The 25313-nt window shown below is 40.3% G+C and overlaps 2 protein-coding genes across 5 annotated transcripts in view; one reads left to right on the top strand and one right to left on the bottom strand.

Moving 5' to 3' along the window:
- Positions 1-748: 748 nt before the first annotated feature.
- Positions 749-7686, top strand: selenom (selenoprotein M). The gene is given in 5 exon segments (NM_001171607.2): positions 749-930; positions 1219-1254; positions 2531-2565; positions 3203-3281; positions 6498-7686. Coding segments are annotated over 5 exon segments (402 nt in total). The 5' UTR covers positions 749-831; the 3' UTR covers positions 6651-7686.
- A 693-nt stretch (positions 7687-8379) lies between these two features.
- Positions 8380-25313, bottom strand: part of smtn (smoothelin) — an 81433-nt gene continuing 64499 nt past the window's right edge. For 2 of the 4 annotated variants that reach the window (XM_018091390.2, XM_012957509.3), the window contains 10 exons: positions 21346-21492; positions 20607-20682; positions 20342-20506; positions 19257-19319; positions 18786-18846; positions 18507-18677; positions 18058-18181; positions 17179-17330; positions 14327-14494; positions 8383-11090 (listed from right to left, as the gene is read on the bottom strand). In XM_018091390.2, coding sequence (XP_017946879.2) covers positions 14350-14494; positions 17179-17330; positions 18058-18181; positions 18507-18677; positions 18786-18846; positions 19257-19319; positions 20342-20506; positions 20607-20682; positions 21346-21492 — 1104 coding nt within the window. In that variant the 3' untranslated portion in view covers positions 8383-11090; positions 14327-14349. 4 annotated transcript variants of the gene reach the window in all.

The raw sequence follows: 25313 nt of genomic DNA, 5'->3' as shown, positions 1-25313 counted from the left end.
CACGGCTGTCTTTTTTGTACCACTTTGCCAATACAAATTTTTCAAACAAAGTAACATTTTTCCTGAGCTTTGCAACACCACAGGGCTGTAGTTATTTGAAGGATGTAAACAGCAGAGCCAGGGCAGATGGGTTTGCAGGTTTTGGAATATAGCATATGGCATGGTATGATATGATAATTACCTTATGTTATTATGTGCTACATTTATTTCATGGTGGCCATTAAGCACACTGCAGGTTCAGCTGCTTCCTTAGTTTCATCTTGTGGCTATATACTGAGCCATGTGCTGTACTGGAGTTATTCTCATAACGTGCTCTCTCTCTCTTCACCTCGTGTATCGGTTATTTGTTGCTTTATATGTTACTCTGTATGCCCAATGTATGTAACCCACTTATTGTACAGCGCTGCGGAATATGTTTTAAAGAAATGCTAATAATAATAATATCGCAGTGTGCTTTACTGCAGCATCTTATTCTGAAGCCGAAGGCATATATAAATCACGGGAAAAAGAACACCGTCCACTGTGCCCTGATGGTTACCAAGCCGCACTGGCCCATACCGTAGGGTACCCATATGTGTCTGATGGGGGAGGAGGAGGGGCGCGGTATGAGGTGAATGCAATTCACCGTGGGAGACAGAGCCCTATACTTGAGTAACACAATATCTATTCTTTCTAGTTTTTCTTTGGGAATCCATCCGGTCCCAGAGAGATGAGCTGATCCCTCCCCCCGATGCTCCCTCCTCACTGACGTGGCGCACACACACTTGCCCAGAGAGGCGCCTTCATATTCCAGCTGGCAGCCCGGGCTCCTCATACACAGCTGGCACCCTCATGTGGCGACCGCTGCTGCTGCTGGGCCTCCTCCAGCCCATCCTGGGCTATCAGATCGACTGGAACAAGTTGGACAGGATCGCCAGGGGTAAAGTTGAGGTAAGGAGGGCCCTTAGTCAACTGCACAGGGGCCATGAAGCAGACGGAATGTACAGTATATATATATATATATATATACACGTTCTGGTTTTCAAAAACACACTGCATTGCTAATTATAATTGATAGTTTATACATAATACAAATATTTCTGCCATACAAAAATATTACTGGTAATTAACAAAAGGACTTATTGATAGACTTGAGGCACTTATTAACAGCTGTTAGTGTATTGCCAGCCATTGTGCCTATCATATCTGCCTAACTGATATTCCTGTTTCTCTTCACAGTCCTGTGGGGGATGACAGCTGAACAGGCTGAAAGAGGTAAGTACCTTTTCCAAATTCAATAGGGATAACTCTTTATAACTCTTTATAGGGGAGGGGGTTCTGCTTCTGAGTTTTGGCACAATTAGAAAGCTACAAATATCTTCTAAATTGTGTGATCTGGGTATGTTTTAAGTAGGGAAACAGAAAGAAAAGAAATACGTGAGGCAGGGAAAGCTGTGGGCACAAAACCATGTAGCGGGACAGGTTTGGCCAGTGCTGCCGTCAGTCTTTTCAATGAAAGGTAAAATTCGTCAAACTGTCTGTTTAGACCCCCCAGATCTCTAAATATGGTGCTGCAGATGCTGTTGCACTTACAGTCCAGTATCCTGATGGTCCCAAGTGAGTTGCTTAGGAGGGCCCATCACTTTGCTAAACATATAGTAACAGTAAAAACGTACATCAGTTAATATACAATCTCTATAGAACTATAGCCAGAGTTAATTCATATATGCAGGAAACAGGTTGGCACAGACAGTCCCTGCTAAATGCATTATTACTACAGTGCCCAGGTTATCAGGTCTTGTATTACCTCAGTGACAGAATGCAAACTTAAATTTGACTTTGCAATTAGAGAATTCACAACAGAAGTGCAGACTTACAGAGCAGTGGTAACCCATAGCAACCTAACAGTTACATCAAACTACTTGGTTGCCATTGGTTTTTATTCCAGAATAAAACTGCACCTGTTTTATTAATTCCCCCCAGAGAGTGACTCAGCCAATGGCTGCTGCTGTGACAAACAGGCAGGCTATGAACAGCTCTCTAATCACTACCTTTGAGATAACTTATTATATCCATCATGGGTTCTCAGAATCACTCCCTGCGTAAATAAAGTTAAAGGGAAAATATACCCCCTTTTAGACATGAGCTCATTTAGTTGGGGTTATGCAGAAAATGTACATAAACACGATCTAAGCTTCCAGATATAAATATAAATGTGTTTTGTTTTACACAAACAAGTTGATTCCACAGATTGAAGGATGCCGTTATAATTCTAATAAGCTGTATCCCAAGATTTTTTTTCAATGAAAAGCTGGAAACACAGATTCTTCAGAAAGCAGAGGGACTTCCAAGTCCCAGAATCCATCACTTCACAATGCAACAATATAAGGGTGGGGTTGCATTACAGTGAGACTCTAGGGAGCAATTGCTTACAAGCATGGTAACCCCATCCATTAAGCTTCTATCTTATGCTATTGCTCAAAAAGAACAGTTATAACAATGCTGTTTAGTCACGGATGTACTTTTCTTATCAACCTGTTGTCTATTCCAGGTGAAGGCCTTTGTCACAGATGACCTCCCTCTTTAGTATCCTTTTATAACATTTGGTTACAGTGGTTATTGACACCCCAAACTAAGGATCTAACAATATTTTAGGGTGAAGACACACAGAGCTACTAGTACTACTGATCATTTACTGATAATTGTCTCTACGTGTGTGTAAAACGCAGGTTGGATGGCATACGCGTTGCTTCGGTTTGCCCAAGTCACCCAAAGTTGCCTCTTAATGAAACTTCGGACGACTTCGGAAAACCAAAGCAATGCGTATGCCATCCCACTGGTGATTTACATTCTTGCCGGTGGGATGGCATTTCAGGGAGATTAGTCACCCGCAATAGCAAAGATTTATCACGGGCAACTTATCTACCTGTGTGACGCTGCCCAACCAGGTTGTCTAATTCCATTGTATTGTATCAGGAAATATGCTTCTTAACACTAAAGATGCTGAAAGGGCCAGCAGAACATGCACTGCTGTCCCTCATAAGCAGTGAGCAGTAACCTTTGGCACTCAGGCTGTTGCAGAGCTACTTTGCCAGCATTTATGGTGTATTTTTACCACTTATAGCACATATTTACCCTATGAGGTAACATAATTTAATTCCATTTATGAAACACATACTAAGGAGCAGATTTGATATGTTGTTTAGTCCTTGACCCATGGCAGTCATAACCTTGAGATGAAACACATTCCTGGTGCGGACCCTGAACTTGTACTGATTACATCCAAATATGAAGAACTTGAGGTAAGAGGATCGGAATAGAAAATGCTTTAACTCTCAGTCAGGGTCATTTATAAACACTGGGCAAAATTGCCCATGCTCAGTAACCCATAGCAACCAAGAGGCTTGAGAAAGGGCTGGAACCCGAAATGTTGCCTGTTCTGTTGGCATAATAAAAACATCTTTTTCACTTGATTCGGAGTGCTACAGTGTGTTGTATTACAAAGTTCCATTTGGTCCTTGGCAGTGGGCTCAGCTGACAGCACCCAACGCTACAAGTGGTTGTTACAGGTGAGTATTACCAATTTGCATTTGGACCATAGCAACCAATCAGTGATTGCTATTTTTCAGCCAGCTCCAGGTTGAATAATAAAATCACATATTTGATTGCCATGGGTTACTGCTGAGGTGCACATTTGCACTATTCCTGCAATATAGAATTGTTCATTCATATCTTCATCTGTTTATGTTGGTGTTTTGACACATTAAATGCTGCAAGTGCATGAGAATTCCTATAGAGGGTGGCCTGATTTACCAGGAATGAGAGATTATCATTGAGAAGCGTTTGTGTGCTATAAAGCTTAAATGCAATTATCTCCCAGTAAGGAAACATATCTGTGCCAGAGACTGAGATATCCAGTGCAGCACATCATACATAGATTGCGATTACCAAATGCCTCGTGAGGCAACTTCGGCGATTTGCCGAAATCGCCTGCGCAGCGTGTGCCATCCCACCGGCGACTTACATTTTTGCCGGTGGGATGGCAGTTCGGGGAGATTAGTCGCCCGTGACAAGGGAGATTTGTCGCGGGTGACTAATCTCCCTGTGTGCCAGAGCCCTAAGTGTTTCAGGGCATTTTCATTTAAAGCTGGCCATACACGTGGCGATCTCACGATGTTTCGTACGACCGTCGGTCGCACGAAACATCGTCAGATCCGCCACACACCATTCAGGGCTGAATTGGCAGGTAAGGAGGTAGAAACAATAGGATTTCTACCTCCTTCTGCCGATTCAGCTCTGAAGGGAGAATTTTGGTCAGGCGCCTTCTATGGCGCCCGATCAAAATTTTCTAACCTGGCCGATCGGCGAGTCGACCGATATCAGCAGCTTCCTGCGATATCGGTCGGCTCGCTGACATGCCATACACGCACCGATTATCGTACGAAACGAGGTTTCGTACGATAATATCGGTGCGTGTATGGCCACCTTAAGCCTCCTTCTAAGGTTTCATCTTGTCTGTTCTAATACAAAGGGTTAAGACTGCACAGCTACTAGAAGCACCAACCATAGGATGATGGTAAACAAATTTCAAAGCCAGTTTAAGTAAACCCCATTTGCTTTCTCCGTCTCCTGAGAAAATATAATTACTAAATTACTGTCACAAACAACATAATGCATGCGTGTGTGTTCAGGTGTGTGATGTCAGGCTGTGCCCCAGGATAGCTTCTTCCAGCTATGGATCAGCTCCAGGCAATATGACACTTTGCTTTTTAAGTGGCCTCCCAGGGTTTGATTTTCAGATTTTCAGTGAAGGAGTCTCGGTAGAACTTTTTTCTAACAGTGGGTAGATTTGCACCAGTGCAATAAGTAACTATTCAGATAATTGCTAAGTGTCTACCCTAAGTTGCCCATGTGTGCCATACTCTGCCTTCCCTAAGTTGCCCGCGTGTGCCATACTCTGCCTTCCCTAAGTTGCCTGTGTCTGCCATACTCTGCCTTCCCTAAGTTGCCTGTGTGTGCCACACTCTACCTTCCCTAAGTTGCCTGTGCACCATACTCTGCCTGCGTCTGCTATACATTTCCTACCCTATGCTGCCTGTATGTATCATACTCAGAAGCGCCCCAGTTACCAGGGGCGGCAAAAAGCCGCTCCTGGTAACTTTAAGAGCCAAATTTCCAAATAGTGGCAATTGCACTCTCTGCACTAGCGATCTCACCGCCCCTGGACCCGCTCCTGCGCTCAGAAGGTAAGCCCTGCGGAGCTGGGGGGGGCGGCATCCAGGAGCCGCCTCAGGCGGCGATATGTCCAGAATCGCCCCTGATCATACTTAGCCTGCCCTATACTACCTGTGTGTGGGGGTTTGTTCTAGGAGTTTATCTTTTGGAAATAGTTGGTAGGGGGTCCTTAAAGTGTGTATGTGCTGGGGGCTGCTGTGCGATACACAGGGGGAGGAGCCATATGTATTTAAGAGTGTGGCTTAATATAACTTATGAGGGAAGGGTGATATCCCGGCAGTGAGTATAATGATTTCATTTTTTGGTGTGCTTTCACCATTAATATGGGTATGGTTTTAAAAGCTCTTGTGATAATATGGGTGTGGGCATAGTCAAAAATGGCTTCCATTATCGCCCCCCCCACAACATAGGCCAGACAAATTGCATCCCTCAGTACCACAGAAGTTGAACACTGCTCTAGGAGATAAAGTTGGAAGAAACTCACTGGCTAGTGTAAGTGGTCCAGGTGTGTATGCCCTGAACCCATGGCATTAAGTTAAATCATATCAACGACCAACTTTTTCAGACAGTTGCACTCTGGACAGGAGGTTAAAACTCTAATTTCTAATCCATTAAAAGAAAAAAAAAAAAAAGTCACCTGCCACATTTATTGCGTTATGCGTTTATATTCCTATTCACTATATTCTATGTAAACAATTTAGATATTTTCAACACTACCGATACATGAATAACAGGTTATTAATGTTCAATTCTTATTTCATTTCTCTGGATCACTATCCTGGCCCAGGTCCTGCCCCACTAAGGCAACTCCTTATTCAGGATCTCTGACAGGCTTATTAGTAACATTATATACTGGGGAGAGATTCTCTGGCACGTGGATATTTCAGGCACATAGTTTCCAAGGTTATGTTTTCTATTTTAGAGCAGGTAATTGTTATGTAGCGTGTGACTTAGGATGTCCCCCTCAGGGGTGCTGGTTGCTTTTACATATAGAAATCATCTCATTTTCTTTAATAAAGTGGGTTTCCGACAATGTGCTTAGCAGTTAGTGATAGATAATTATTTATTTTTAATAGCATGGTGAGATGGATATATTTATATATAAGTAAAATAAACTCTGAGATTTAATGTCTCACCATACTATAAAAATGAGTTTATCACTAACAGATAATCTTCAGGTTTTTAGCAGAAGTAGCAGAAAACCATTATCCCTGTTTGATAGAAGCTTGCTTGGAGGCATGTTCCAAGTGAAAGAAATGATTTTGCATGTTCTGTCATTCTAGCGAATCCCACTCCGTGACATGAAGAGAAGTGAAATTATACAGCTGCTGAAAGACCTGGGGTTTTATAGGAAAAGCAGCCCTGATGCTCTAGTTCCTGCTGAGTTCAAGATGGCACCTGCAAGGGCATCAGGGGACAAAAAGGAAGACTTGTAGCAGCACTATGGCAATCAGAAAGGGAGGGCACTTTGCTACATTACCACAGATTAGGCCCCACATCTTTCAAACACATTAGCAATCCTACAGGCAGGGGGTTAATTCAGAATCAAAATCCAAAATTGGAGCACTGAAACGGATATCCCATGGCAAGTGCATTACCTTAAGGGCTATGGGCTGCAGGGTGTTTTTATTGCTGCGTACTGTGGTTCAAAACACCAACTACTCACAATGAATTCCTTCTCAGTGACATCAGTAGGTAGGACCCCGAGTATCTCTGCACCCACTCTTACTGCATGTCCTAGTTTGACCCAAAGTAATTAAAACACCCTTAAATCATAGCCCTAATCTAATACATTCCAAATTAAAAGTGCCGCTTTTTGTTGAAAGGACTGCAATGATTAGAATTCTTATTGCATATATGCCATTAAAGTCTCAGGGTACTTTCTGCACACTGTCATTGGTTGCTATATTCCCTCTCTCGGCAAACCTGCCCATTAGTTGTTTCCCAGCCCAATATGTGAGCACTACTGGAAAGTCTACCTTCCACCATGTATAAGTCTGCTAGGTATTCCCAAACTTTATTTTTTAGATCCTCCTGAAAAGATAACTACTGGCAATGGCTGTTACCTTGGAAAGTGCTGCCCAATCTCTTTTCCTGTAGATGTTGTTAAACAAGTTTAATGGACGACTTTTGACCATTATAGCTGCTTCCTGCATTTGGTCATAGTTGCTCCTTTATTTGATTTCTGTCAAAGGTTGCTCTAGTATAAAATCAGACACATACAGAACAATTTACCCTTATGAGTCATAGTCTTTCAAACAGCAAATTAATTCACAACATTTTTACGCTATAAATGTAGAATGGCATCTTCCAAGCTGCGCTGATCTGATTCGTCTCGCAGGGCATTCATGATGTTCTCAGTTTCAAAGTTTCCAGACTGAGAACAGAAGCAGTTAGCCCTATGGACAAGGAAAGGTCACACTTGTGCAAATGAAGAATGTCAAAGCATGATAAAGGTTGTTTAAAACTCAACTGTGTGTGTGTTTTTTTATGTCAAATTAACAAAGTAGGGTATGCTCCTTGGTTGCTAAGCAGAAATGTCACTAGAGGAAGCAGAGCCCACAGTTGTCAGGGGTGGCAGGCCAGGCCACAGGGTCTGCTTTCCTCTATAGGAATATACAGAACCCCCCCCCAATGAAAGAATATTTAAAGGGGCACTCACAGCAACAGCATCCCCCATATGCTGCCAGCTCGCTTTTAGGTATGAGAGCAGCTTATGGGGGGGGGGGGGGGGCAGACTAGGGCCGCTCCTGTGATCTGCTTCCCGTATTTACACCACTGTCCCTCTTAATATTTACCTAAAAACAACACAATTGTAAATGTGCTAAAATGCTACTACTATAAATGCTTTGAGAATTTACCAGCATATTTTCCCCATACAAATATATGTGGGACAACCATTATAATAAAAATCCCCTATAGTGTTTTAATTCCAGGTAGTAATCCTTTTTTGATTTCTGCTTACTGCTATAGATGCAGGCTGATATAACATTAAGGAATACTATAAGTTCTGTAGGCATTTCAGTAGAATAGTGGAACTGGAGAGGATAAACGACGGACATATATTTTTTTCAACCGCAACAACTGTGTAGATATTAGACTACTAGCTGTAGAAATGTTGTGCTGTGGCCAGCCTCTGAATCATTGGGCAACGTGGACACAGGCAAGTCAGTTAAAAGAACTTTATTAAAATGTCAGCACATGCTGGTGTATAAAAAGAACGGACACAAAAGCTGTATTTGAGGAGTGTTTAAAACTTTCAGGTTAAAACAGGTTAAACAGTTTACTTATACTGGCAAGTATACACAAACATGAAATGTAGCCACAATGGAAATGAAAGTCTGTCAGTGTGACATATGTGAGCCTTATGTATACATACAGACCAGCGATCTGCATCTAACCCACTATACTAGGGCTGCACTATATAGAAGGATAATAGGAGCTTTCTCTGTGGTTTAAATCTACACAAACTGTAAGTATGCATGTGTTCACTAATTATAAGTATATTAATGCATATACTACACGAATACATATATTTATACACTAGCAGGTGTATATATGTGTGTACCTGTGTGAATACACATTGAAATACACTTTCTAAGTAGATATATATATATATATCTCTTAAATAATATATATATTTCATACGCACACATCGCAACAAAAAGGTGCTACTTTAGTTTCTTAAATGAAAGATACCAGCATATTGCTTACCCATGCTTTAACATTACAGTGATTAAAAGTTACTGGGGCCCTTGGAACTGACACAGTTTTATACACTGTGAGGCTGTACATCAGTACATATAAACCCAGGGCCGCAAACAGCCCCAAGGCTTGGCCATTCCTTATTTCCTGCTTTTAAACCATAAATCATACAGTGCAATGCCACAAAGTGGCTCCAGTGTAAAGAAAAAGCAAGCCACCAAGCTCAGGCACTGCCCCTGCACTGCAAGTGTTGGTATCACAGAAAGAGAACATGGCTTGGCTGCAGTGGGGTCAGACGCCATTTGTAAGGGTAAAGCATGGGAAATGGCAAAATGTTCTTGACAAACTACTGGTAACCAGAACTGTAAATAATATGTTGGTGCTCTTATTTTAGTGTTTCAATAGTAGAGCATGAGTAAGCTTAGGTAAGTAGATCAGTGTTGTTTCAAAGATGTACCTAAAAGTTAAACGGCACCGGAACTTTAAAAGGGGTAGTTCACCTTCAACTTTTACCACGATGTAGGCATCCATCCATATAATTTCTTGTTTGTTTTTTTAATGTTTACTTTTTTTATTCTGCAACTCTCTGGCCTGGAACTTCAACTGCTATCTGGTTGCTAGGGCTCAAAAACCCTATAGGTCCATACATAACTATACCATACTAAAGGTGAACAAGCCCTTCAAGACAAATTTAGCATTCAGAGAATGAGTCTGGCTTTTTTTTTTTTTTGGAGGAGGGGTGGCTAAAGTTTTTTTTATTGCTGCATGATGTTAAAAGTTAACTTAAGTCAAACTAATAATACAGTTACAGGCTGCTCATACAAATTAACATGCTGAAATGTAATCAAAGTGACTGTGGTAGCCTTTGTTGTATTACAGTGTACCAGACATGTAAGGAGCATAAACAGCAATTACACAATAGTACATATAAACTTTCCTCTCCACAAGATTCCTTTCAACTGGAGCGGGAGAGCACTCTCACAAAAAAACATTCCTAGGTACAAGAATTAGGAACTATAAAGTGCTATATTGTGTCTGTGTGTGCTTATTTTAGTACTGCTACCCAGAATTCTTCACTAAGAATGAGCAAGCAATGAGGGCAGATGAATCCCTCTCAATCTACAAGAAGCAAGTTATGCTGCACAACAATTAGATCTGAAGTCAAGCCACTAATAAATGTATGTAAGCACTGCTGGTACAAGCTCTTCTTCATTGATTTGCATGCTTTGAGATAGGAAAGCAGCCATATTGCTCTGTAGGACTTTATTTTAGACCATACTATAAATATGTTCATTAATAAACCTCCAGTTTGAAAAAAAGGCTCTAAACAGATTCTTCCTTGGATTCCAACAAAACTCTATACCAGGGAAAGGCAAACTTTTTGCACCAGCTATTACAGAACTAAATCTCCCACCATGCCTTGGGCACTGTATTTCCAAAACTGGAGCATATTCGCCTATGCCTTCTCTAAACCATCAACCACCATGAATATTATATGTAGACAGGATTAAATAGATTTCTATTAAATATATTAAAAAGAGACGATTCTTTAAAATAAGGAAGGAAAAGAGGATGCACCAGTAATGCGCTAGCTGCAAGTGAAGTGTATTCTGGGTCTCTTACGAAGTGTAGCAAAGTCTATGTTCTGAAGCTTGTGGCAGTGATTTCTTAAAGGCCCAGCACTTACTTAGTGCTATTTAATAATAAAATCTAAATATATTAATTCTGTAGGGAGGGACAAGCATTTGAGGCAGTGATGGCATTCCACTGGCACAGCAATCATAGTCCCAGTGTGCCAGAGAGACAGCAGAGGATCGCACTGCAACACATGCAAGCCTCTGTGGCATCAGGGACAAGAGGAAGAACATTGTTAAATATCTGAGGGGGGCAATATACACAACTCTGAACAATCACCTGTGAAACCTCTTAACATTTATCTGTGGTGCAGAACTTAAGTTGGTGGGAGCCAGAAATGTTAGCGCTGTGCCAGGGGAAGCCACAGAAAGAGAAGGGCACGTTATTAAAACTCTGACTTGCGTAGACGCATCTCATGCCGCCGCAGGTGGTTGTACAAGGACTGGACGTAAGTGAAGACACACTTGGAGTCTGGTCTCTTCCCCATGATCATCATGTCCTCCACCTCCACCAGAGGGACACAGTCCACAAGCATCCTACCGAAAAAACACCAGTGCAGACAGAGTCATTTATGAGGGACTAAAGGTGAGGAACACAAAGAAACAAAGCAGTTTAAGTGTAAGGAGATCATATCAGGCACAGACATGAACAGGGATGTATGGCAGCCTTACAGTCAGTCAGCTCTGCAATCAGTTTGGGCATTTCCAACAAGGACACAAAGCAGACTGAAACGGCTGCAGATATGCTCCATTTAGTAAGTTAAGTGTTGGCAGAAGCATTGCCTTCAACACAAAAGTTTATCTTTCAGCATTTAGAGACACCATGAGTCTGTGAAAGCAGAGTTGGGAAATTAAAGGAAAATATATCCCAGCTAAGAGACAGTGTTTGGCCGAGATCTTCTTTTCCTTTACCTCACTGTATACAGAGCTTTCCCTTGTGGAATGTAAATGGGAGCTACCTTACTGCCGATATATAAACTGCAGAAAACATCACTAATATTCTCAAAAATGTATGCCCTTGCTGCTGTGGTCTACAGAGAATAACCTGACAGAGGGCCCTCATTGATTCTTATTCAGTCATACAAGGGTGCACAAAAAGAATGTTATTAACAATATTATAAGGCAGCCCTCTTGATTTAATGCATATGGAAAAATAAATGGAGACATGGGGCAGCACCCCTTTAAAATTTGTGCCTGCAAGGATTGCTTTAACCTTATCTATACTATGGTGCACACTCAAGCTCTGTGATTCAGAATTTCCATTATTTGGTTTATATCTCAAGAACACTCCTCTCTCCTCTTCACACCATATATGTGCATGCCCAGTGTCTCGTACTTAACCATCTCCATGAATGGCCCTACCTGTAATGTTCTGCAGGATGTTGGGGCTAGAGTGTTTAACCCTTGCACAGCCAGAAGTAAAACAGCAATATACTCACATGGGACCAAAGTTATTTTGTAAAGGTCTCTACACAACAGGACCCTGTTTTTACATCTTTCTGAAAACAATATGCCTGAATTCAGAAGAATTTTTAACCAGTTCAGTAGAACTAAACTTGTTTCTAAGTCAATGTTAATGTGGCATGCTGCCAATTTATCTGCTTTTGATTTATAGTTAAAATTTCCTAACATTCTACCAGTACCGTGCTATTCTTATCCAGCACACCAAGGCATATTTATTATTGGGTGAAAGGACGGTTCATAAAGGAGACATTTCTGTTCTGAATATAGAGCTATAGAATTCCCTTCTTGTGATCTGTCCTTTCACCCTTTGAAAAATAAGGGCCTGTCTTTCCAGGCTCTGTCTAAACAAATGCACAGGGGTAACAGTGCTTCTCAGCATACATTCCTGCCATTACTGTTTAAAGAAGTCTTGGTTGGCTAATTCAGATGACAAGTTACTTTACAAACATGTTAAGCCACATCTAAGTACAAGGGCATGGGGTTTATGGTTTATTGTTATGGATAAAGACGTTTATTAATGTGCCATTCTTTAGTTTTATTTGCCCTCAAAAGGCCCCAAGCAATTATTCAGGGGCCATAAACCTGCTTTGGGATAAGGGCTTTGGCATACAAGGAGATTAGTCACAGGAAGCGACTCCTGAAAATGTTTTCCCACTAGCATTAATGTAAACCCTGGGTGGGATATATATCCGTTACCTGTGCTCTTTGTATATGGTGCATGTGTTTTCTCACCAGTGATTTACATTAATGCAGGTGGGGAAGCATTTTAAGTCAACTGGTTGCCCACAGATGACAATGTGTGCCATCACCCTGAGCTGCATCTGCTACATGGCTTCAGAAGTCAGAGCTAGTAGCGCACAGAATATAAACATTCAGATGTATACTGCTTCGGTAGCAATTCTATGTACAAATAACTAAAGACTATTATTAAACTTTATGTATACTGGATAGTCTTTTATATTTTCTTTCATTCCACAAAAAAGCTGTTTTTAGGTATAGATCCCTTTTAAAAGAACAGTAACTTCAAACAATTAAAGTGCTTTTAAGTAATTAAAATATAATGTACTGCTGCCCTGCACTGGTAAACTGGTATGTTTGCTTCAGAAACTCTATTATAATTTATATAAAGATGAAGCTATGCAGCCATGGTGACAGAAATTCCAGCTGAAACCGGGCGAAATGGCACAGGTTACATAGCAGATAACAGATTAGCTATGTAAAATACAATGGCTTTAGTTTTTAATTTATTGCATTCTAAAGAGCTAATCTGTTATCTGCTATGTAACCTGTGCCTTTACTCCTTTAAGAGCAATGGCACAGTGGTAGATTAGTCACCTGGAGAAATGCCTTCCCACCAGCGATTCATTTTATTGCCAAAACTTCTGGCAACTTCAGAAAACAAAGCGATGTGTAAGCCTTCTCAGTGGGAAGGCATTTCGGAGACCCGAGTCACCCACAGTAACAGAGCTTTAACTACAAGCGACTTACCTCCCTGTGTGCAATTGCTCTTAAAGACTGAATAGCTGCCCTCATGACTATACTACAGGCTATTTATATAAACTATAGTAGTGTTTCTGAATCAAACACAGCAGCAGTTTTACCAGTACAGAGCAGATATAGTGTAAAGAACAATTTTTTGACATGGCATATATAAAAACAGACAATGTTCTGGTGGACGAAATGTTATATAATATTTGTCTTAACCAGCAAATAGAACTGGAGAAACTGGAATGAATTATATTTCTTAATTAATACAATAGGCAAAAAAAAACCTGTTCAGTAGAAGCTGTATGATGGGGTTGGCTTTGCTATAAAATGGGCCATACCATGCCTGCCTGCCTGCCATACAAGTGTCAGATTGAAATTATTATTATTGTAGTTTTATTAAGTGTTACAATTTGTCAGTAGTAATTAACTTACTGAGACAAGACACAAAGGTTGCTCTCTGGTTACATCCTAAATGTTATAAGTGCAAGCAACTCTATCAGGGCCAAACTTTTAATGGGACAGGAACTGGAACTGTTCCTAGAAGCGGAGGCCAGCCACCTACTACAGCAGCAAATACTTAACAAATGGCTGCTTTCATTAAGGTAGTTTTAGGCACTTGAAGTTCAGGTAATAGGATATAAGTTTACATACACTGTTAACTTTGTAGGGAACCTAAGACGAAAATGGTTGGTTTGTAATGAGGGCCCTGTGTGGAGATAAAGCTAGATTTACTATGATCTGTCCCAAATATTCTAAAAACCGATCCCTTACTAGTTTTGCTAATCCTGCCTTTCCTTGGAGAGGATAAATTTCATTCTCACCAGTGATTCTATGGCGTTAACTCCTAGGACTTTTTGGTTTTTACCATCCCCTTCTGCACCAGGCAGCGGTAGAACTCCTGGATGTACGTGTAAACACACTTCCAGTCCGGCTCTCGCATGCGGACCATATCCTCTGCGTCCAGCAACTGCGGACAGTCTGCGTGTTTCCTATTGGTGGATGGTGGGTAGAAAAGATGGTGGAAGGACAGAGGAGGAGGCAGTGAACACAGCCCGTGGGGGGGAGAAAGAGGAAAAAAAGAAGGAGAGACATCCATCAGTGGTTTAAACATTCTGGTGTCATTACAATGAACATACCCATGCTGTGTGTGTTTAAGGTTTCAAGTGCACGAAAAGGGGGAAATACAGAAATTATTAAGAAAACAGTACTCTGAAACACATACATGGGACGTGGTTGTGCTACAGGAAAGGATTGTAGTGCAGAAACCATCCATGTGAGGTACAACATTTAAGGACAAACAATGACACATATCTGTGGAATATAAATATCTGCACAAGAAGGTGTTTTTTGTTAGGAAGTGGCATTCAGTCAGTGCGCTGCTTTTTAATATCTTGTGAGAGATCCTTCTGATCACTGTAGCTGCTAGAACCTCAAGTAAAATGTAATATCACTCATCAGGCTAAACACATATTGTCTCAGTCACAGTCCTCATCCAGGCTTTTGCTCCTGCCATGAAATTTCTGCTAAGGAGAATGCCATGAGTGAACATGGCATCCACCTCACTTATTCTAAGGACCAAATAATTAAACTGCATAGGCAATGGCACACTTGCCATTGTACCCTTTTTCTGAGGAAGTGTAGCACAAAATTCTAGGAGGCATATTTATCAAAGGGAAACACCCCACACAGGTTGCCCAAGGGAAATATCACAACCCTATATTCATTTCTATAGGCTTGCATATTTATAAAAGTAAAGTTCTGTTGATACATATGCCCCTCTTAATTGTCTTAAATTGTTCCAGTTATAGATTATCACAGTGCTTATTATATTAAAGAGAATATATTGCAATCCAAGCAGAAAACTGGTGCCAAAAGCAAAGCAATTCCTTTTACCGAAAATGAAACATTTGCGACAATGTCACATGTAAAGGTTCTTTTATCAATATGCAATTTAGGTTTAATGTTCCTTACTACAGAAATCACATCCTGCTTTTAAAAGCAGGCAATACACTGCCCAGCATAAGTCAATTAAATACTTTGTTCAATTCCTGTATATTCCATTTTTGTTTTAGCTACAACAATACCCACAGTGGATGATATATCTGAGGTGGAGAGAATGATCCACAAAAAGTCTGGAGAATAAATTCAGATCATTTCAGCTCCACTGGTAATTCACTCTGGTCATATATACATCAGTTAAAATTAGCATATTATAAATGGAAACAAAGTATATTCATCTTGTATTAAATGTATATATTATCTCCTTAATGATAGAAAGTAAACTTAACTTATGACTCACATAAATTGTAACTCATGCTTGGTAAGGTTAGAGCAAGGTTGAAGTAATATGTGTTAATAATAACAATAATGTGATGCCAGTTACCCAAACTTATCCCTTGGCGTTCCATGACTTGTATAAAAGCACTCAACCTTCAACCATTTAAATGGTCATGGAAATCCTCTTTGACTTTTGTATATGCTTATATTTTTACATTAGGGGGGGTACTTTATTCACTATATAAGAAAGTGTATAAACATGAGCCAGTGGGGTCTCAGTAGGGCTGCAGGGCCCACTCTTGAAAAGCATATAAACAATGTTTTTAGCACATAAGGCTCATGCAAAGATGTCTCAGGCAAAGCATGTTTTGAAAGAGCATTTTAGGCTAAAAAGTGCCTTTACTGGAGATTTACCGTTTTTCCCATTTAAGTGAATGGAAACCACAGGACAGAGTGTGTGTCTGTTTGAGAGTTATAGCATTTTTTTGTCTGCTCTAAATCTGCTCTAGCACAAGCAACAAAACTTCAGAAAACAGATTTGAATTGAAATCAATAAAAATCCCTAGAACTAAAACATTTGGTTTCCCAGAATATTTCTACCTCTGCATTGTCCAGCAGTTACACCCATTCAAATGTTTTAGCACTGGAGATTGCAACAAAAAAGCAAATGGCACTCAGGGCTACAAACAAGGGTAAAACCCTTTTAGAAGTTTATTGCGGAGGTGCTCCTCCGCAATAAACTTCTAAAAGGGTTTTACCCTTGTTTGTAGCCCTGAGTGCCATTTGCTTTTTTGTTGCTATAGTGTTTTTGGAGGGTGCCGATCCCTCCAGCAGTGTGCACCGGGCACAGAATTTTGGAGTGCTAGGGTGTGCGGATAAGGTCTCTGTGGTCCTTTAGCACTGGAGATTCCCATTAACTTTCAGTCAAAGGCCTTTTCTGACACCAAATTGCTGCGCTGGAGAAGATTAAGCACAGGCAGCAAAATATACAGAAAGACCTATTTTGTATTTGCCTAGATAAACAGCATTATGCTCTGCACATGCTTATTCGTATTTATTATGGAAAAAAATGATTTCTAAGTAAGATATATTTCTTTATTTGCACAAAAGACTGAGCCATTTGGAATGCTTTTCTGCATGTTTGACTGGGAGTTGTAATATTTCCATAAACTTGAAAATAAAAGCTGAGGTAAACAATATGGCAACTGCTGCACATATCCGTGAGCCAACATGCAGAGAATCATATAGTCCAGACAGAAAGGAAAAAAAAAATCACTTTTAACTGCCTTAAATATAAACAAATAAAGCATAAAACTTACTAGCAAATATAGCAGTAGACAGGCAGTCATCCATCAAATACAATATACATAGACTGATCCCCAAACCCCATACATACTCTGCAGCTGAAAAGGCCAGGTCAAAATTCTTTCTTCTGTTCTGGGGGTTCAGTTGGTTGTAGTCAAATGCCTCAGGAAAGAAATTATGGACAAGTGCACAGAATGCCATTCCATCGCTCCAGCTGGAGGAAAAGTTCTGAATGTTCACATGCTGAAAGAGCAGAAACATTGAGATAAAGGCAAAGATCCCCAAATGCAAAAGGTCTTGGTAATCAACATTATCCAACTGCTATTCAGGTATTACAGGATCAAATAAACTATACCTTTTACTAGTTGTTTAGCAAAGCTTTTAACAAATTCCTTTGTTATATTCTTTGTTGTTGGTTTTAAAAAATGTTTCCATAGAACAATTTAGGTTTTACAATTATTAATGGATATTTTAAAAGCACTATCCCATTATTCTTTCAAAAGGTTTCATAACAAGTATATACAAATTTCCATAATATCTTTTCAAATGGATATTTTGACTTTAGCCATAGTTTATGATTCTGAATTAACTGTAACCACTAATATATAATTGAACTTTCTGAATAATGACATGTTCTATCCTCACTAAAGAAACTAGAGGGACAAGAAAAAGTCTCTGGAAGGTTAACACCTTTAAAGTTATGGAAGGCTACTTTGGAAGCCAGTACTTGTAGTGGTGATCACAATTCTGCTACTGCTGCAAGTCCTCCCAATTTACTTGAATAGTAATTGCTGCAAGTCAATGGTTACCCATGATTATGGCTTAAATACAAAACTGATTTCCTACCCCATTGTACATAAAATGCATGAGATATTGTTAAATATTGCATAAGCTAGGTGGAGTTAATATTACTGTACGGCATACTGTATGGATGTCTAAGGGAAGTAGGGCACTTCCGAAGGTAACTCACCTCATACCCACGCGTCTTGGCTTTGCACCAATCCAAGAGCATTTGCTTTATGCTGTTTGCATTAGGCACACCAAATGCAGCCGAACGTGGTGTTGCAACCTTGGCAAAGGCTGGGCTGGATGAGCTGTGAAAAGAGGGACAGAAGCTATAAGATAATAAGACAGAAACTGAATCCCAACCACAAAGGCATCACAAATAATATAGTTACACTCTGCGCATTTTACAATTTCACTGACCCAGTATCAAACATATTTTTATGATGAGACTGCTTTTGATTTCCTAAACAAGAATATTTAGGACATTTGTAGCAAAGCATGTTTCCATTCATTTAAAAATAGGCCACAGGAAGATCTAAACCTGAACAAATTACTGCACTGACCATCCGTTATATAGTCCAAAAGTCTTCCCTACACAATGTTCTACTACAGGCATAGATAGATCTGTCTCACCCGCCACTTTCCTTCTCCATCTTCTCAATCATGGCCTTGCGTGCCTGCGTGGCTGGCGTTTTAGGTAGGCTTTGAGCCTTCATGAGCTCCTTTTTCCTTTCTGCCTGACGCCGCTCCATTGCAGTCATACTGTTGGCCCTGGAAAGCCCCTCATCCTCTCGGTCAAAGATGCTAAGGGAAGACATAGAACAATACTATAAAAATATGAAGCAATGAGATGAATTGGCGAGATGAATGGCTAGTTTCTATTTTAAAGGATATAAACAGACACTGGTTTACCTGCCAACTTTCTTGGATGTGGCACTAAATGATGATTTTGTCTGAACAATGGTGTCACCATCTATAGAGATAAGAAAACTATCATTAACAGTTTCCATATTAACAGAGGACGGTATACATATACAGTTTGGAGCAAAATAAACTGATGCTATTTGGTAAAACTTGAATCTTAAATGCATTTTGTAAATGAATCTATAACTATTGCAACCTCTTTACTTTAACCTGGCAATTCAGTATATTTTGGCTATGTGTAGCTAGTAGATAACTTGCCTACCACATTTGCACTGTCATCAAAATAGATTATTCAAAGACACTCTGATGGTGGCTGATTATGACCATAAAGAGCTAACTCTTTTTCCTGATTATAAAGCTCATGTGCTTGTTCTCATGTGACAGAAGATTCCCATTCGTGTGCTTTGTTGGGTTTCCAAGGATCATGCATGCTCACATCTGGTTTCTCTGGTTACTTACTCTCTGATCGTTTCATGTAACTGGCCTCCAATGTAGTTGTGCTAGAGGTTTTGCTGCCATCATCTGAAAAATATATAATTTTACCAGCTCTTTGGGTAAGTGTTGAGAAGTTACAGCTACATACACATCAAAAAACGGTTTTAGCTTCCAAGCTTATACTGACTATGTTTATTGTAACATAGTTCAAACCTTCATAAGTGTGACAAAATACTAATCTGTTTCCCTTTTAATCATTAGAAGTGGGCTAGAATGTAAACCGCCGGTGGGATGGCATATGCGTCACTGCGATGTCCCACAGTCGCCCAACGTTTCCTTGAGAGGAAACTTCGGGTTACTGTGGGAAATCGCAGCGACACATATTCCATCCCACTGGCGATTTACATTCTAGCCGCTGGGATGGCATTGCGGGGAGATTAGTCGCCTGTGACAACGAAGATTTGTCGCTGGGCAACAAATCTCCCCGTGTACCCCTGCTCTTAGGGTGAAGAAACATGGAGCTACTAGTAGCGGCTATTTAAATAGACAATGCTGATCATTTACTGATAATTGTCTCTATGTGTGTTTTAGCAAAGGCAATTCTCAGTGTTGCGTATGGTAGGGTATTTTCTGGAATTTAGTTGCTGTGACAAGTAGCTGCTACTAAGTAGCTCCGTGTGTCTTCACCCTAAATTAAAGCACTTTGGTACATTTCTACAAATGGCTTAGGGATAAATGAGGACCAAAATATACAAATCTGTAGCTACAGAATAGGCCCATATCATTACACAGTTTTCATATGAAATGTAGCTCTTTGACCAACATACAGTACGTAATGCAGCTACATGATACCCATATGTAATGTTTATGAGCAGACACTCCTTAAGGTTACCTGACTGTCACAGTATATGACACTGTTTTACAAGGCACTCCATGACCTACCCTTTTCTGGCTACTAATTTAGGGAAACAAAAACTAGAATTTACACCCCATTAGAATAGCTAATTTGTACACATAGTTCATGTTCATCTAATTACTCTAAAGTGATGTGGACTCTATGGAAACTAACTCCCTGTTTGGTTTTACACTCTAATAAAAGTTTTCCTTACTGGACTGCACAAGCCTCTGTGTTTTGGTGACAGTGCTGACGGCAGAGCCATGGTTGGTTGTCTCGCTCTGTCGGATGCTGGTTTCTGTGCTTCGTGCCAGCTGAGATTCCCTCTCCTTGTTCTTTAACTCCTGTAAGCGCTGTTCTCGCTCTTTCTCTCGTTGCTCTAGGAAGATTGAATGTGACCATCAAAAAATTTTAGATTTTCTGCTTTATAGTAATTCTGATTAATTGTAGTGTGATGCCAGAAATGCATCAATGAATACCTCTCTTTCTCTGACGCAGATCCCTCATTGCCGCACGGATTAGTTTCCTCTCCTCAAAGTCTGTGGCCTTATCCAGCTGCAAAAAATATATTGGCGTAGCCCCCAGTTAGAGACCTGTCTTCCAGAATATTTTAATTAAATATTGTACTGTGCTTGAGCGCTCAGGCCCTTGGAATCTCTTTGCAGTGGTTATAATTTTGGGATTGGTTGGATTATTTAATTAAGAGAAAAATTAACATACTAAATCCTTTTTCAGACAAATCTTAAATTACTGCAGTAATTAAGCTAAATGTCACGTTATGTAATATTTATTCTACAGTTAAGACTATGAATAGGCAAATAGTGTTTTATAATTTATACTAAATTTAGGGCAAGGAAGGATACAAACCGAATACTAATTAGCATATACAAATTAGGGCAAGGAAGGGTTTAAGATGGCTTCAACTTCTGTGTTTATGTGACAAAATACTGCATGATTTTAAGGATTTGGTTCGGCCAGAGGTATGAATCCGGCCAAATCCAGGTGAAAAAGGACGAATCCTGAACCGAACCCAGGATTCAGTGCATTCCTAAATTTTTCACACTGATATGCCTTAGATTTGCCCCACATCTGGAAAGATTCAGTGTAGTCAACTTTTTGCTGTATTTGTCATCCCTGCAAACCAGAATCCCTTAATATCCAAAACTAACCTTCTTCCTGTTTTGCTCATACACATTGCATTCATTTCCTGCATCTCACCATTTTATCCAGAACTTCCTCTTCCTCTATAGCATTCAGATCCTCTGCTGTTAGCTTGCCCTTGTTTTCTGGTTCTGCCTTCTCTGTTGTGCTGGGGAGAAATACCTCCAGTTGCTGGGGAGTTTCCTGGGGAGTTTCTGCCTCAACCTGCATGAAAAAAAATGGTTCTATAAGGTACAATACACCCAAATGTCATGGGGGTGCAACACACATATCAGATGGTTTAGCCACAAAGCTCAATAAAACAATCTCTATTAAAGCAACTAGGAACAATCTGTATCCACTGTACAAAAAGGGAAGTCACTTTTGAAGCAGGTGTGAAGCTCATTTCCCAGCAACGTGAGTAGTCACCTGTTCTTCACAAAGGAAGAGGGAATATTGTTTGACCTTTCTTTGTTACATTCCAAGACGTATTTAAACTAAAGTGGGAAACATAAACCTTTAAATGCACAAGCTACAAGGAGCCAGAGCAGGAAGATACCTAACAAAACAATCACCAGGAATAATATATTTCAGCAGCTAAATATATACCATTAATAACATTAGGTTAAATAAGGTATCTTGCTTAATTCTACTAAGTCATATAGTGACCTGATGTGGTTTTTCAACTGCTAAGCAATGTGTAACAAGAGTATGTGACAGGATTAGGAAGCATCAGAAGCTGCCCTCTAACTTTACTTTCTGGCCTAGAACCAATGGCTATATTGGGACACAATAAGTACTGAACTTTGGCAACCACAGTAAAAGAATGGGAATCCCAGAACATGCACAAGGCTTAACCCCTTCACTGCCAAAAAATATTGACAATATAGTTATATTTCCTGCTAAAAAGCATAGCCATTTTTGACGTGATTGCATTATCAGTTTGGCTATATACTTCTTAGAAAGTAATTAAAGTCTTATTAAATTTTAGTTTAGCCAGCACTTACATTTAGGAAGACCATATATACGAGATGTTTATACGTAAGTCAAGGGTCCACACAAACAGGTCTTACAGGACTTTTAAGTGTGGCCCCTTCAATTACATTGTATACACACACACACAAACTTTTTAAGAGTATCCTTTATAGCTAGTATAAGCTTTTAGGCACAGGTGCTATTGCAGAACTACAATTATCAAATCTTCCCCAGGTCAGTGGGATGTGTTGATTGAAATGAACCGGCTCAAAATGAATATGATTTCTATTCCTTTTAGCACTACAGTGGGCACAGGGTACCCTGGGAAACATTCTGTTCAGGCACTTACAAGGCTGCTGCTTCTAGAAAGATGCACAGAAGAGGACCTCCGGGTGCTAGAAAACCTTGGGGCATGTGGCACCGAGCCATTGGGCTCCTGTGATCCAAGAAACTGGGTCAGTTCCTCCACCTGTCGTGCGAGTCTCTCCTGTTCCAAGCGAAGATGCAGGTTCTCTTCCTTTAGATCATTGACAGCTGCACTGAGTGGATCAACCAGCAAGGATATCTCCCGAAGTTGCTGTGTCACTTGCTTCTGGAAGAGTTGCAGCTCATGCATAGCTTCCATTGCTGGCTCTGTGTGCTGGTTATCCAGCTCCTCAATGCCAGCGCTAGGCATAGTTATGGAAGCACAATACAAGAAGGTTGCAGTGAAAACTGTTCAGGAGCAGGGCACAGAGGCAACTGAGTGTGTTGATTGAAGGAGAGATGTTCTGGTAGATTGAAACAGCTGGTGTGTCCAAGGGCATGGCGTTAGCCCCCTTTCCTGATCCCCTTTCTAATCCCAATGCAGGGGTATGTTTACAGATGTAAGCTATATATATATTTATGTAACATCCTACCACAGAAACAAAGGGAAGAGAGATTGGGACACAGCAGGTGGCAGGAAGCTGCCTATTCCTGGAGCTGAACAAGTAGACACAGACTTCCAAAAAGTACTGGCCTTTATTAACCTCTTTGCTCCCGGTGAGTAAGGTTATCGGGTTTTATTGTGTCCTTAAGGTATACGCAAAGATTTTTTTAAAAGGTGTATTACATATAATAACAGATACAAATAACTGTTTGCATCCACTTCAATACTGGAGCTGCCCACAGTCTCCAATTCTCTGCCCACTATAGCGCAAAAATGTTATCAAATTCACAGTCCTTTATCAGTAGAGCTTGCAAATGTCAGAGGTCAACATACCAAAAACATGAAAGAATTCTCACAACCAGTTTTATTTAATTTATTTAGCTCTGACATATTTCACAGCACTTTTCAGCAAATAAAAACACTGGCCTTTTTCCTATGACTTGTACCCTGAGCCATTGCATTGGGCCCAGGTGCAGGCACACAAAGCAAATTTCAGCACCAGAACGCACATTTTGGTTCAAATATCTGCTGTGTGTCTACACATGGCCCAATGCATTGGCACCGGGTACCGTCACAGGGAAAGGCTAATGGCAGCATACAGGCTGATTCTCATCCTGAATAAATCCACAGGCCAGGAATCAGCCCTTTCTGCCATTAGCCTACATCATTCACATCAGTTCCAGTGCTTTAGAAGCTTACAATATAAGGTTTGGTTATATGGTTACAATATAAGATTGCCCATGGATTTTTTTCATTTTGCTTTCTGAGCTAATAGTTTGTCTGATCTATCCTGCAGTGCTGTAATGTCAACACAACCTTCATAAAGGATATTGTGCTAAGGGTAAGGTCACACGGGCATATTGTCAGCCTTGCGGATAAGCACAGGTTGGCAATCCGCCCATACGCTTGAAAAATATTATAATTGTTCATGCACCCAGAAGGATCAAATCTGCCTGGGTGCAGGCACAAGCAGCCAATATCCATCAATTTACAAGAAACTTGTCAGATATCAGCTGTGTGTAATGCTTCTGGGTGCAGGCAGGACAAGAAGATTTTGTGCTTATCTGGAGGCTCACAATCTGCCTGTTACCCACAATCTCAAGGGATTGTTGCAGTGGATCTGAGTGCACAGTTAAAATCTCAGCCACAAAACAATACAAGAGATCAGAATTAAACTTCAGAAAGCAAGAGAACAAGAGAAAGGAATTTAAAGTCAAACCTAAAATGAAAGTAAACTTGCTATAGTGCTCTATGTTGTCCCCTACTTGCTATTACTGACCAATCAGGGAACTGACATAAACCTGATGGTTGCACTCAAATAGAGGTTTTCCCTAGGTAAGTGTGAGAGTGTACTGGGTACATGACAGGTTATGAGACCTGATATTTACTGAGGAAATACTTAGAAAGCTATGCTGGGGAGAAGCAGCTGTTTCCCTCCAGCTTTTAACACATCACTAAAATCTCAAGGGGACTGACAGAGCAATACGCAATGTGTCTCAAACCACTAATAACTTTGCAATGACTAAAAGAAAAATACATTGCAAAATGCTTTGCAGGGTACTATAAATATAGGACTAAAGTTAACTTGTTAAGATTTGTTTTCTAAAAAAGAAAAATGGTTGATTTTTCCTATTTTATGTTGACAAAAGTACCCTCTGAGGAAATAAACATACTATGTAACAGGACCGATAAATGTCTTACTGAACCATTCATAAGGTAGGTGTGTGTGTACTGTAAATCAGTACATGAATTGGACTTGTAATCCAGTGTGCTTCGGACCTGGGGTTAAAAAAATGCCCAAAAATATTTTAAACATTAAGGATTGTTTTGCCTCCAACAAAGATTATTTATATTTTAGTTGGTATCAAGTACAAGATACTAAGGGGCAGATTTATCAAAACACGAGTTCAAATCCCGATTGGGAAAAATTCGGATTGGAAACGAAAATTTCTGAAGATCGCAAATATCACCTAAATGCTTACGAAAAAATTGTATTAGTCACGATAATATCGTATTGGCGATCCGAAAGTCCCGAAATTTTCGTACCGAATGATTGTAAACAGCGGGAAAACCTTTCCGATTTTTTTGTGCAGGCATACAAAAAAGTCGCACAAGCGTATGGAAAGTCATGCGGGCGCTGAAAAATTCGGCGAAAATACGC

The sequence above is a fragment of the Xenopus tropicalis genome, chromosome 1, assembly GCF_000004195.4.
Source record: "Xenopus tropicalis strain Nigerian chromosome 1, UCB_Xtro_10.0, whole genome shotgun sequence".
In the NCBI taxonomy this organism is placed as follows: Eukaryota; Metazoa; Chordata; class Amphibia; order Anura; family Pipidae; genus Xenopus; species Xenopus tropicalis.
The sequence above is the reverse complement of the archived record's forward strand: the minus strand, read 5'-3'. Positions and strand labels throughout refer to the sequence as shown.